The sequence below is a fragment of the Carcharhinus amblyrhynchos genome, chromosome 6, assembly GCF_965287045.1.
Source record: "Carcharhinus amblyrhynchos chromosome 6, sCarAmb.v2.hapA, whole genome shotgun sequence".
Lineage (NCBI taxonomy): Eukaryota > Metazoa > Chordata > Chondrichthyes > Carcharhiniformes > Carcharhinidae > Carcharhinus > Carcharhinus amblyrhynchos.
In genome coordinates, this window is record NC_137329.1 from 28728673 (window position 1) to 28742018 (window position 13346).

The 13346-nt window shown below is 43.9% G+C and overlaps 1 protein-coding gene across 1 annotated transcript in view; it reads right to left on the reverse strand.

Moving 5' to 3' along the window:
• LOC145343787 (uncharacterized) overlaps window positions 1-12348 on the reverse strand; it is a 37030-nt gene extending 24682 nt beyond the window's left edge. Inside the window, exons 1-2 of the mRNA XM_080190121.1 lie at window positions 12241-12348; window positions 1491-1844 (exon numbers count right to left, since the gene is read on the reverse strand). Coding sequence (XP_080046247.1) covers window positions 1491-1844; window positions 12241-12304 — 418 coding nt within the window. The 5' untranslated portion in view covers window positions 12305-12348. The remainder of the gene's footprint in view (window positions 1-1490; window positions 1845-12240) is intronic.
• Window positions 12349-13346: the final 998 nt, after the last annotated feature.

Sequence of the window (13346 nt, forward strand, 5' to 3'; positions counted from 1 at the left end):
GGAATGGTGCCAGAGAAATAGAGCACAACCGGTGTGATTCCTATATTTAAAAAGAGAGTTGAACACACGGCCGAATGGCGAAAATGCACTGTGTAGGGCTTGATGTAGCTAATCAGACTGCCAAAAGATGGGAAGTGGTGCTCGTCACTGCTGGGACCACTTTGTTCACCACTTACATTAACAATTCGGACACTGGAACCAAAGTACAATTCCAAAACTTGCACGAGGCAGCAAAGTGGAAGCTATAGACATCTCAGTGAAGAAGTGACAAAAATATATATCAATAAACTATTAAACAAAATGGATCACTGAAATTCATTTGCCTGCAACAGTGGGAGCTGGTGCATTTTGGCAAGAAGAATAAGGTGGCCACATACTGGCTGGATAATAAGTGGAAGTGAGGTAGAGAAGAAGGAATCTATGGGGTTCAGATACATTAATCACTAGAAGCAGTTCTAGTTAATAAGGCTATTAAAAAAGGCAAATCCAGTACTGGGATTCATTTATAGAAGAATACAGTTGAAAAACAGTGTTAAACTTGCAATGAAATATGATTATACCCCATTCAAAGTACAGTGCACAGTTCTGGTTTCCATACTATACACTGAATATACAGCCATCAGAGAAGGTGTCAATACAATTCATAAGGATGATACCAGAACTGCAAAATTATCAAGAAAGACTTAACAGGTTGGGCTTTTCTCTCTAGAAGCGAGAAGCTGAGGGTGATAGTTGTCTTCAACATAACAAAAAGGTTTCGTGACCAGGTGGACCAAAAGACCTGTTGCTGTGTTGCAGACTCAACATAACTGAATGAATGACATCTTCCAGAAGTAAAAGGAACTAGATAAATGTAAGCTCCTTCTTTCTTCATACAGAGTAACATTAAAATTTCAGAGAAGCCTAACTATGGATGTGCACGCTTTTAATCTGTTTCAGTTCCAAATGTGAAAAATACTTCAATGGCTCTTACAAATAATTAATCATATTTAACAGTAGTTAAGTGTTTATCCCTAGGCAACAATGTGCTTATCTGAGGCAAATGTCACTCCCTCAACTAAACACACATTTGTTTTTTTTATTTCCTTCTCAAAATGCTGTCTTACACAGCCAATATTTCCAATTTTACTCTTGCTATTGATTCAACTAATTGATGATGTACAACATAGTTAAATTACATAGCTTGATATCAACGCGCATCAGGTCAGAAAGCATTAAACGCTAGGTTAAAAACTATTTATTTTTTAACTATTCTGATGAAACGAACTCTGCTTCTCTCTCCAGATTCTCCCTGACATGCTGATTATTTACAGCGTTTTCATTTCAGGATTTCCAACATCTGCAGCAGTCTGATTTTATAATTAAGGGCATTCCCTCCACCAGATTATGTTTCCAAAAGCTATAAAGACAAACTTAAATGTGAAACTGCTGGCATTTGGTTGCACTGCAAGTTATAAAAAATTACTGTTTCTGCATGTAATTCAGCTTACCTAAAACCTCAAACTTCACTATCTTAAATGCCTTATCATTTGGTGGAATAACAACTTCACATTTATATTGTCCGGTGTGTTTAAATGTGACATTTCTTAGCAACAGTGACATGTTTCCATGTAGAATGGAGCTTTCCAAAAGTTCAGCTTCTGGCCATGCTTCCTTTATATTTCCAGAAGCGTAGGAAAAGGCTGTTGATGTTTCAGTGCCACGAGTGACAGTCCATAATATGCCCAAGTTTTTCAAGTTCAACGTAGCCCCAGTGAGTTGAGCAATTTCGCACAGCAGGAGACCATTTTCATTGTGATTTACTTCCACAGGACTTTGACTCACTCTCAATTCCAACTTGCTTTCTGCAGATTTAATAAGAACAGACCATTTTGGTTAGTGTCCACCAGACAAGACCATGTCTACATTTATTTCAATGTAATAAAGAATGTAAAAACACCATCCCAGCTTAACAGCTCTACATCAGTCTCCTCGCACATTGCTTCATCTAACCTCCTATTCCTTCCCCCCTCATTTGCTTATTCAATCTATTCCAATGCTTTTCCTGGTCACTCTCCCACCTCCCAACCTCCATAAATTTCAGCTCATTCTAAATTTCACTGCCCTTTTCCTACCCACCCAATCCCATTTACCCTTTATCTCACCTGATCCCTGTGCTTGCTGATACTGGTTCATCAAGGTGAGGTATTCTCATTATTTTCAAATCCCACCAGGGCCTTCCTACCTCTGTAATCTTCTCCGTCCCTGAAACCATCTGAGATGGATGCAGCCTGCCAGATCTGCCCGTTTGTTCATCCCCAATTTTAATCACTCCATCAATGGTGGCCATGCCTTCCACTGTCTCAGCTTTAAGCTCTGGAATTTGCTTCTTAAACCTCTCCTCTTCTCTTTCTTTCTTTAGAGGGTCCTTCAAACGTGCATCTTCAGCCAACATTTTGGTCAACTGTCCTAACATCAACTAGCTGTTTGACAGGACAGAACTTGAGCATCAATAAAAAGACAGACATGTTGCTGACGCTTTCTGTCTTGCATTCACAGAACAAACATAAGAATAGCAAATTTCAAGTAATCACGATAATTTATACTACAGGAGAATAGGTTGCTGATTGGTGGGCAAGTGGATGCTGTAAAAAGTCTGACAACACCAGGTTTTAGTCCAACCTATTTATTTGATAATATTCTCACTAGCTTTCGAGGGGACAGCCTCTTCGTCAGGTGAATGGAGAGTTCTGGCCTCAGACAGAGCATATAAAGCACAGACAGTTTAGAGATTACTGATTAAAATGCGAATCCTTACACCTAACCTGCTGTTCAAGACCTGAAGTGGCTGACAATGTGAGTGGTAGGAGCACTGATCACAGTTTAAAGAGATGTGTATTGTCTCCAGACAGTACAGTAAGTGAGGTTTTGCAAACCCAGGCAAGTCACGGGGGTTACAGATAGTGCGACATGAACCCAAGATCCCTGTTGAGACCGTCCTCATGTGTGCGGAACTTGGCTATCAGTCTCTGCTCAGCGACTCTGCGCTGTCGTGTGTTGTGAAGGCCGCCTTGGAGAATGCTCACCCAAAGGTCAGAGGCTGAATGCCCGTGACCACTGAAGTGTTCGCCAACAGGAAGGGAACAGTCTTGCCTGGTGACTGTCGAGCGATGTTCATTCATCCGTTGTCGTAGCGTCTGCATGGTCTCCCCAATGTACCATGCTTCGGGACATCCTTTCTTGCAACGTATCAGGTAGACAATGTTGGCCGAGTTGCAAGAGTATTTACCATGTACCTGGTGGATGGTATTCTCACGTGTGATGATGGTGTCCATGTCGATGATCCGGCATGTCTTGCAGAGGTTGCTGTGACAGGGTTGTGTGGTATTGTGGTCACTGTTCTCCTGAAGGCTGGGTAGTTTGCTGCGAACAAATGACCATTGTTCGCAGCAAACTACCCAGCCTTCAGGAGAACAGTGACCACAATACCACACAACCCTGTCACAGCAACCTCTGCAAGACATGCCGGATCATCGACATGGACACCATCATCACACGTGAGAATACCATCCACCAGGTACATGGTAAATACTCTTGCAACTCGGCCAACATTGTCTACCTGATACGTTGCAAGAAAGGATGTCCCGAAGCATGGTACATTGGGGAGACCATGCAGACGCTACGACAACGGATGAATGAACATCGCTCGACAGTCACCAGGCAAGACTGTTCCCTTCCTGTTGGCGAACACTTCAGTGGTCACGGGCATTCAGCCTCTGACCTTCGGGTAAGCATTCTCCAAGGCGGCCTTCACAACACACGACAGCGCAGAGTCGCTGAGCAGAGACTGATAGCCAAGTTCCGCACACATGAGGACGGTCTCAACAGGGATCTTGGGTTCATGTCGCACTATCTGTAACCCCCGTGACTTGCCTGGGTTTGCAAAACCTCACTTACTGTACTGTCTGGAGACAATACACATCTCTTTAAACTGTGATCAGTGCTCCTACCACTCACATTGTCAGCCACTTCAGGTCTTGAACAGCAGGTTAGGTGTAAGGATTCGCATTTTAATCAGTAATCTCTAAACTGTCTGTGCTTTATATGCTCTGTCTGAGGCCAGAACTCTCCATTCACCTGACGAAGAGGCTGTCCCCTCGAAAGCTAGTGAGAATATTATCAAATAAATAGGTTGGACTAAAACCTGGTGTTGTCAGACTTTTTACTGTGTTTACGCCAGTCCAACGCCGGCATACCCACATCAAGTGGATGCTGCCATGCAGAAAGCAACCACAGAAGCATAGGCTTCTGTGCTTTTGGGCAATCCAATAAAGGCACAAGGCGTGACCATACTCCTCTGGGAGGACTGGTTTTTGGATGCACTGGCATCAGCACTGGGGAAAATAGGGCTGTACCATTGGAACAGCCTACATCTGAACTGTGTTGGCACCAGTGTTCTTGCAAACCACATAGCTAGGAAGGTACGGAGGGCTTTAAACTAAATGTATGTGTGGTGTGGTGTGGGGTGGGGTGTTCAGGAAAATCATTCTGAATAAGAGTAGGCTTACAAAGCAAAAGGAAATGGCAGTGTTGCAAGGCAGCTATTTAGGTAATGATACCCAGAGTGGGATAGGAAGGGAGAAAAGGTACAACATAACAACAGCAGCAAATAGGGTAAGAGCGGGGGAGGGGGGGGATGGTTAAAAAAAAAGCAAAATTGGTGGCTCTTTCCTTAAATGCATAGTATGCATCACAAAATAATGAATGAATGGCACAAACTGAGGTCATTGGGTATGATCTTAAAGCCATTACAGATGTGTGGTTACAAAGAGATCAAAGCAGGGAAGTAAATAATCAGGGTATGTGACTTTTCATGAGGACAGATAGGAAGGAAACTTTGTTAGTATGAGATGGAATAAGTACAATAGCACAAAACAGATCTTGGATTGGAAGATGTAGAATCCACCTGAGTGGAGGCAAGAAATAACAAGGGGAAGATGACCTTGTGGAAGTAATCTATAGGCCCCTCTAACAGTAGCTATAATGTAGGACCAAGAAAAATCAGGAGAGAATGCAAAAAGGGTAGTATTTTAATCATAAGTGACTTTAATCTTCTTTGGGATTGGGAAAATTAAATTGGCAGAGGTAGCCATGAGGAAGAATTCATAGTGTGTATTCGGGATAGTTTCGAAGAATATGTTCTGGACCCAAACAAGGATCAGGGTATTTTGGATCTGATGTAGAATGAGACAGGTTTAATATTCAATATCAGAGTAAAAGAACTCCTAGGAAACAGTGACCATAACATGGTAGAATTTAGCATTCAGTTTGAATGTGAGAAACTTCGGTCACAGAAACATAGAAAGTAGATGCAGAAATGGGCCATTTGGTCCTTCGAGTCTGTAGCACCATTCAATAAATCATGGCTGATCATGCACTCTCAGTGGAGCAGTGGAGGATCTTTAAGGAGATCTTTCTTGGTGTTCAGCAGAAATTTATTCCGATGGTCAAAAAGGACTGTAGGAGAAGAGGTAATAAGCCGTGGATAACGAAGGAAGTAAAGGAAAGTGTTAAATTAAAAGCGGAGACGTTTAGAGTAGCTAAGAGTAGTGGGCGAGAAGAGGATTGGGAGAGGTTTAAATGTCAACAAAGATTGACGAAGAAGTTGATAAAGAAGGGTAGTATAAACTATGAAGCTGGGCTAGCGCTTAATATAAAAAAGGATAGCAAGAGTTTTTATAAATATATAAAAAGGAAGAGGCTGGCTAGGGTGAACGTTGGTCCCTTAGAGGATGAGAAGGGGGACTTAGTGGTAGGGGATGGGGATATGGCTGAGGTCTTGAATAACTTTTTTGTTTCTGTCTTCACGGAGGAGGACGTGAATAATTTGCCGGGTGTTAGCGACGGAAAGGTGGTAGGACTGGAGGGTCTTAATGACATTACTGTTACTAGAGAGGTGGTGCTCGACAGACTGGAGGGGCTGATTGTGGACAAGTCCCCAGGACCGGATGGAATGCATCCGAGGGTTCTGAAAGAAATGGCGGAGGTGATAGTGGATGCCTTGGTGGTTATTTTCCAGACATCGCTGGATTCCGGGGAAGTGCCGGAAGATTGGAAAACGGCTAATGTTACGCCGTTGTTTAAGAAGGGTGCCAGGCAAAAGGCAGGGAATTACAGGCCGGTTAGTTTAATGTCTGTTGTAGGTAAAATGTTAGAATCCGTCATCAAGGAGGAAATAGCGAGGCATCTTGAGGGGAACTGCTTGATAGAGCAGACGCAGCACGGTTTCGTTAAAGGGAAGTGATGTCTGACAAATTTACTGGAGTTCCATGAGGATGTGTCTAGGGCGGTGGATAGAGGAGAGCCGGTGGATGTGGTCTTTCTGGATTTTCAGAAGGCGTTTGACAAGGTACCTCACAAGAGGTTAGTGCAGAAGGTCAGGGGACATGGAGTTGGGGGTAGGGTGTTAGCGTGGATAGAGGATTGGTTGTCAAATAGGAGGCAGAGAGTGGGGGTCAATGGGTGCTATTCGGATTGGCGGATGGTGACTAGTGGAGTGCCCCAGGGGTCGGTGCTGGGGCCTCAGCTATTTACCATTTATATAGATGATCTGGAGGAGGGAACCGAGTGTAAGGTGTTGAAATTTGCTGATGACACCAAGATTGGTGGAACGGCAAATTGTGTGGAGGGTGTGGAGAGTGTGGAGAGTCTGCAGAAGGATCTAGATAGGCTGGGAGAATGGGCCAGGAAATGGCAAATGGAATTTAATGTTGGCAAGTGCGAGGTGGTCCACTTTGGCAGGAATAATGGTAGGAAGGGTTATTACTTAAGTGGCGAAAAACTGCAGCAGGCGACGGTGCAGAGGGACCTCGGGGTCCTTGTGCATGAGTCGCAAAAAACCAGCTTGCAGGTGCAGCAGGTGGTCAGGAAGGCGAATGGGATGCTGGCCTTCATAGCGAGGGGGATTGAATATAAAAGTAGGGAGGTCTTGCTGCGGCTGTATAGGGCATTGGTGAGGCCGCAGCTGGAGTACTGTGTGCAGTTTTGGGCGCCGTACTTGCACTAGGATATTTTGGCCTTGGAGGGAGTGCAGAGGAGGTTTACTAGGCTGATGCCGGAGTTGAGGGGGTTGAGCTATGAGGAGAGGCTGAATAAATTAGGCTTGTACTCGTTAGAGTTTAGAAGAATGAGGGGAGATCTCATTGAGACGTATAAGATGATGAATGGGATGGATAGGATAGAGGTGGAGAGACTCTTCCCACTCAGAAAGGATAGTAGGACTAGGGAGCACAGCCTCAAGATAAAAGGGGGGCAGTTTAGAACGGAGTTGAGGAGGAACTTCTTCACTCAAAGGGTGGTGAATCTCTGGAATTCTCTGCCCGTTAAAGTGGTGGAGGCTACCTCGCTAAATATTTTTAAGACGCGGGTTGATGGGTTTTTGATAAGAGAGGGGATTAAGGGTTATGGGAGAGGGCGGGAATGTGGAACTGAGCCACGACAGATCAGCCATGATCTGATTGAATGGCGGGGCAGGCTCGAAGGGCTAGATGGCCTACTCCTGCTCCTATTGCTTATGTTCTTATGTCCCACTCCTGCTTTCTCTCCATACCACTTGATCCCTTAGCTGCAAGGACCACATCCAGTTCCCTCTTGAACATATCTAACAAACTGGCCCCATCTGCTTTCTGTGATAGAGAATTCCAAAGGTTCACAACTCTCAGAGTGAAGAAGTTCTTCCTCATCTCAGTCCTGAATGGCTTACCCCTTATTCTTAGATTGTGACCTCTAGTTCTGGACCTTCACAACATTGGGAGCATTCTTCCCACATATAGCCTGTCCTGTCCCCTCAAGATTTTATATGTTTCAAAGAGATCCCCTCTCATTCTTCAAAAATTCCAGTGAGTACAAGCCTAGTTGATCCAGTCTTTCTTCATATGTCAGTCCTGCCATTCCAGGAATCAGTCTGGTGAACCTTTGCTGGACTCCCTCAATAGCAAGAATTCCTCTGACTAGGAGACCAAAACTGCACACAATATGCAAGGTATGGTCTCACCAAGGCCCTGGAAAACTACAGCAAGACATCCTTACTCCTATACTCAAGTCCCCTTGCTTTGAAGGCCTGAAACAACTGTGCCAAATTTAAATAAGGGTAATTAACAAAAAAAAGGGCAGAATTTGTTGGAGCGGACTGGGAAAGGAGTCTGTCAGAAAAGACTGATCGGCAATGGCAGACATTTTTATGAAAATAGTTCGTGACTCAGAGCAAATATAATGAAGGAGGATTCTATGAAGGATATAAATCAGCCGCAGTTAACCAAGAAAGTTAAGAATAGCATTAAACTGAAAGAAAAAGCATGCAAAATGGAAAAGATTAGCAGTAAGTCAGAGGATTGGGAAAGTTTTAAAACAAACAAAAGATGATCAAAAAAAAACAATGAGGGAGAAGGTAAACTATTCGGGTAAACTAACAACATAAAAATGGCCAGTTAGAGCTTCATTAAATATATTAAAAAGAGAGAGGCCAAAGTGATCATCGGCCCATAAGAAAATTAGACTGGGGAAATAATAATGGGAAATCAGGACATACTTTGCATCAATCTTCACAGTAGAAGACACTAATAACATTCCAAAAATACGAGATATCAAGGAGCAAAAGGGGTCGGGGAAATAAAAAAAAATCACTAGATAATTACTAAGGAAACTAATGGGGCTAAAGGCCAATAAATCCTAGGATATCATAGGAAGTAGCTACAGAGTTAGTGGATGCACTAGTAGAATCTTTAAATTCTGGAAAAGTCCTAGGTGATTTGAAAATTGTCAATGAAAGCACTCTTATTCAAAAAGGGAGGATGATGACAAGAGCCACCTATAGCTCGTTAGCTTAACATCTGTCATTGGCAAAACGTTAGAGTTGCTCATAAAGGATGGATTTAGGAATACGTAATATTATCAAATGGAGTCAGCATGGCTTCATGAGGGGGAAATCATGCCTGACAAATTTATTAGAATTCTTTGAGATGGTATCAAGCAGGATAAATAAAGAGTAACCAGTAGATGTAATATACTTGAGTTTCCAAAGATATTCAATAAGGTACTGCACAAGAGACTGTTTAATAAGATAAAAGCCCATTGGGGGCAGTGTATTAGCATAGATGGGTTGGCTGACAGAAGAGAGAGTTGGGATAAGAGGGACGTTTTCAGGATGGTGGAGTGTCACAGGGATCAGTGTAAGGCCACAATTATTTACAATATATATTAATGATTTGGACAAGCGAAGTGAAGGTACTATTGCCAAATTTGCCAATAACACAAAAATAGATGGGAAGGCAAGCAATTAGGATGACAAAGAAGTCTACAAAGGAACACAGATAGAGTCATAGAGGTTCATAGAGTTTTACAGCATGGAAACAGGCCCTTTGGCCCAACTTGTCTATGCCACTCTTTTTTTTAAAACCCCTAAGCTAGTCCCAATTGCCTGCATTTGGCCAATGTCCCTCTATACCCATCGTGCCCATGTAACTATCTAAATGCATTTTAAAAGATAAAATTGTACCCACCTCTACTACTACCTCTGGCAGCTTCTTCCAGACACTCACCACCCTCTTGTGTGAAAAAACTGCCCCTCTGGACACTTTTGTATCTCTACCCTCTCACCTTAAACCTATGCCCCCTAGTTTTAGACTCCCCCACCTTTGGGAAAAGATATTGACTATCTACTTTGTCTATGCCCCTCATTATTTTATAGACCTATAAGATACAATAGACCTCTTATATAAGATCATCCCACAGCCTTCTACGCTCCAGAGAAAAAAGTCCCAATCTATTCAGCCTCTCCTTATAACTCAATCCATCAAGTCCCGGTAGCATCCTACTAAATCTTTTCTGCACTCTTTCTAGTTTAATAATATCCTTTCTATAATAGGGTGACCAGAATTGCACACAGTATTCCAAGTGTGGCCTTACTAATGTCTTGTACAACTTCAACAAGATGTCCCAATGTTCTGACCAATGAAACCAAACATGCCGAATGCCTTCTTCACCACTCTGTCCATCTGTGACTCCACTTTCAAGGAGCTATGAACATGTACCCCTAGATCTCTTTGTTCTGTAACTCTCCCCAACGCCCTAACATTAACTGAGTAAATCCTGCCCTGGTTCAATTTATCAAAATGCATCACCTTGCATTTGTCTAAATTAAATTTCATCTGCCATTCGTCAGCCCACTGGCCCAACTGATCAAGATCCTGCTGCAATTGGAGATAACTTTCTCCTTTCTTCACTATCCACTTTGTTGTCATCTGCAAACTGACTAACCATGCCCCTATATTCTTATCCAAATAACAGTGGGCCCAGCACTGATCCCTGAGGCACACCGCTGGTCACAGGCCTCCAGTTTGAAAAACAACTCTCTACAACCACTCTCTGGCTTCTGTCAAGAAGCCAATTTCGTATCCATTTAGATACCTCACCCTGGATCCCGTGAGATTTAACTTTATGCAACAATGTACCATGTGGTACCTTATCAAAGGCCTTGCTAAAGTCTATGCAGACAACATCAACTGTACTGCCCTCATCTACCTTCTTGGTTACCTCTTCAAAAACTCAATTAAATTTGTGAGCCATGCTGACTGTCCCTAATCAGTCCTTGCATCTCTAAATGCCTGTAGATCCTATCTCTCAAAATACCTTCCAACAATTTACCCACTACAGATGTGAGGCTCACTGACCTGTAGTTTCCAGGCTTTTCCCTGCAGCTCTTTTTAAACAAAGGCACAACATTTGCCACTCTCCAATCTTCAGGCACCTCACCCATGACTATCGATGATTCAAATATCTCGGCTAAGGACCCACAATTTCCTCCCTAGCCTCCCACAACGTCCTGGGATATATTTCATCGGGTCCCAGGGATTTATCTACCTTGATGCGCTTTAAGACTTCCAGCACCTCCTTTTCTGTAATATGTACACTCCTCATCACTATTTATTTCTCCAAATTCCCTAACATCTGTGCTTTTCTCAACAGTAAATATCGATGAGAAATATTCATTTAGGATCTCATCAATCTCTTGTGAATCTGCACATAGATGACCTTGTTGATCCTTAAGAGGCCCTACTCTCTCTTTGTTACTGTTTTGTCCTTTATGTATTTAGATAGGTTAAATGAGTGGGCAAAACACTTGGCAGATAGAATATAATGTAGGAAAATATGAAGTTATGTACTTATGGTAGAAGATCAAAGGAGCTGAATATTATTTAAATAGAAAAAGACAACAGAAAGCTCCAGCTAGAGGGGGTCCTCATGCATAAATCACAAAAAGCTAGGACGCAAGTTCAGCAGGTCATAGGGAAAGCGTGTGGATTGTTGGCCTTTATTTCAAAAGGAGTGGAGTATAAAAATAGGAAGACTTGCTGAAACTATAAAAGGCACTAGTTAGGCCACACCTGGAAAACTGTGAACCGTTTTCGTCCCCTTACCCAAGGATATAATTCTGGAATCTGAGGCAATACAGAGAAGGTTCACTCGGTTGATCCCGAGGATTTTCTAATGTTCGGGGCTATATTCATTGTAATTTTGACGGAGAGGCAACCTTACTGAGACATACAGGATTTTCAAGGGGAAAAATCCAACATATCTCAGTACGGTTGCCTCTCAATGGGTGACCACCCACCCAATAACCTTTTGTCACCCTTACAGATCAAACTAACAACCCTGTTGTACACGGGAGAAACAACTCTTACTTTGAAACTGCAAACGACATTAAAAAGTTGACCTAATAATAACTTTCCAAAGGAAACTGGCTAAATAGTCGAATGGGGGAAATGGGGTGGTGGGGGAAATGGGGTGGTTGGGGAAGTGGGGTGGGGGAAGGGGGAAGTGGGGTGGGGGAAGGGGGAAGTGGGGTGGGGGAACGGGGGGTGGGGGAAGGGGGAAGGGGGAAGAAATCTGTTGGGGAAAAGGGGCTGAATGGGTAAAGAGTGGGACTAACCGGAAGGGCTGTACTAGTCACTATAGGCCGAATGGCCCTGATCAGGGTGAACTCAATGTTTGTGGCTTTCACTTCAACCTCTTCGGCCCCTGTCCTTAATCTGTAGCCCCGCAGAATCACCAACAGGAGTCCCCGGTGCAGACCCCACCCTGGGCGGGGTGCGGTTCCGGATCGCCCCGCACCGCGCCGCGCCGCGCTTGGCCGACCTGGCCGCAATCCGCCGGAATGTGCGCTCCCTCCCGTTCCCCGCCTCCGCCGCCCGTCTCGTCCTTCACCTGAAAGCGGTACCAGAATCATCAGCACCGCCAGAAACAGCCACCAGCTCCCGGTGCGGCCCATAGTTCCCCCCTTCCTCACTCTCTCGGTCGCTCGGTTCCAGAAGCAGGAAGAGACTCCGCTAAGCCTTGTTTCACTTTCGCCGGATGCCGGCTGCCTCTGCCGCTGCCCGTCACTTGTTCATTCTAGGAGGACACAAGAAGCAAAGATGCTTCCCTTACAAACAAGTGGTTTGATTTATTATTGTCACACGTATTGGGATACAGCGAAAAGTATTGTTTATTGCACACCATAGAGACAAAGCATACCGTTCATAGAGTACACGGGAGAAGGAACGGAGAGGGTGCAGAATGTAGTGTTGTTGTGATTTGATTTATTATTGTCACATTGTTAATATACAGTGAATAGTATTGTTTTTTGCATGCTATACAGACAAGGCATACCATTTGTAGAGATGGAAAGGAGATCTGGAATGCACTGCCAAGTGGAGTGGTGGAGGCAGATACGCTAGGGATGTTTAAGACTTACCTAGATAGGCTCGTGATCAGACTAGAGATGGAGGGATCCAAAAGAATGTTCTAGTTGAGGATCAAGAGCCTCAGGACGTTCCTGGGAATTAATTGATTCCTATTGGCCGACCAACAAATTTTATGGCTCACCTGTCTCTTACGTTGGAGCTATTGGGGATCTTCCGCTAATGTCTGTATAGGCTGTTGTAAGTCTCTTTTTTACATCCACAGGCGATTCAGTCCACCTTGTTGACCAACAAGGGGCATATATGCGGTGGGTCGTGCAAGGGCTACTTACTCTTGGATGTTGCTTCGAGATTTGCCTAGTGCTTCACGTCGTTAGTTTACGCTTAAACTGGACCAATTCACGGGCAACACGACAGCTCAGTGAATATCACTGTTTGCTGTGCAGTTACAAGGACCCGGGTCGGATCTTCGTCTTGGGTCGGTGTCTGTGGGAGTTTGCACGTTCTCCCTGTGTTTGCGTGGGTTTTCTCTGAGTGCTCCAGTTTCCTCCCACACCCCAAAAATGTGCTTTTAGGCTGATTGGTGTTAATAAATTGTCCCTAAATTGGCTCTCCCTTAATCTGGTGCAT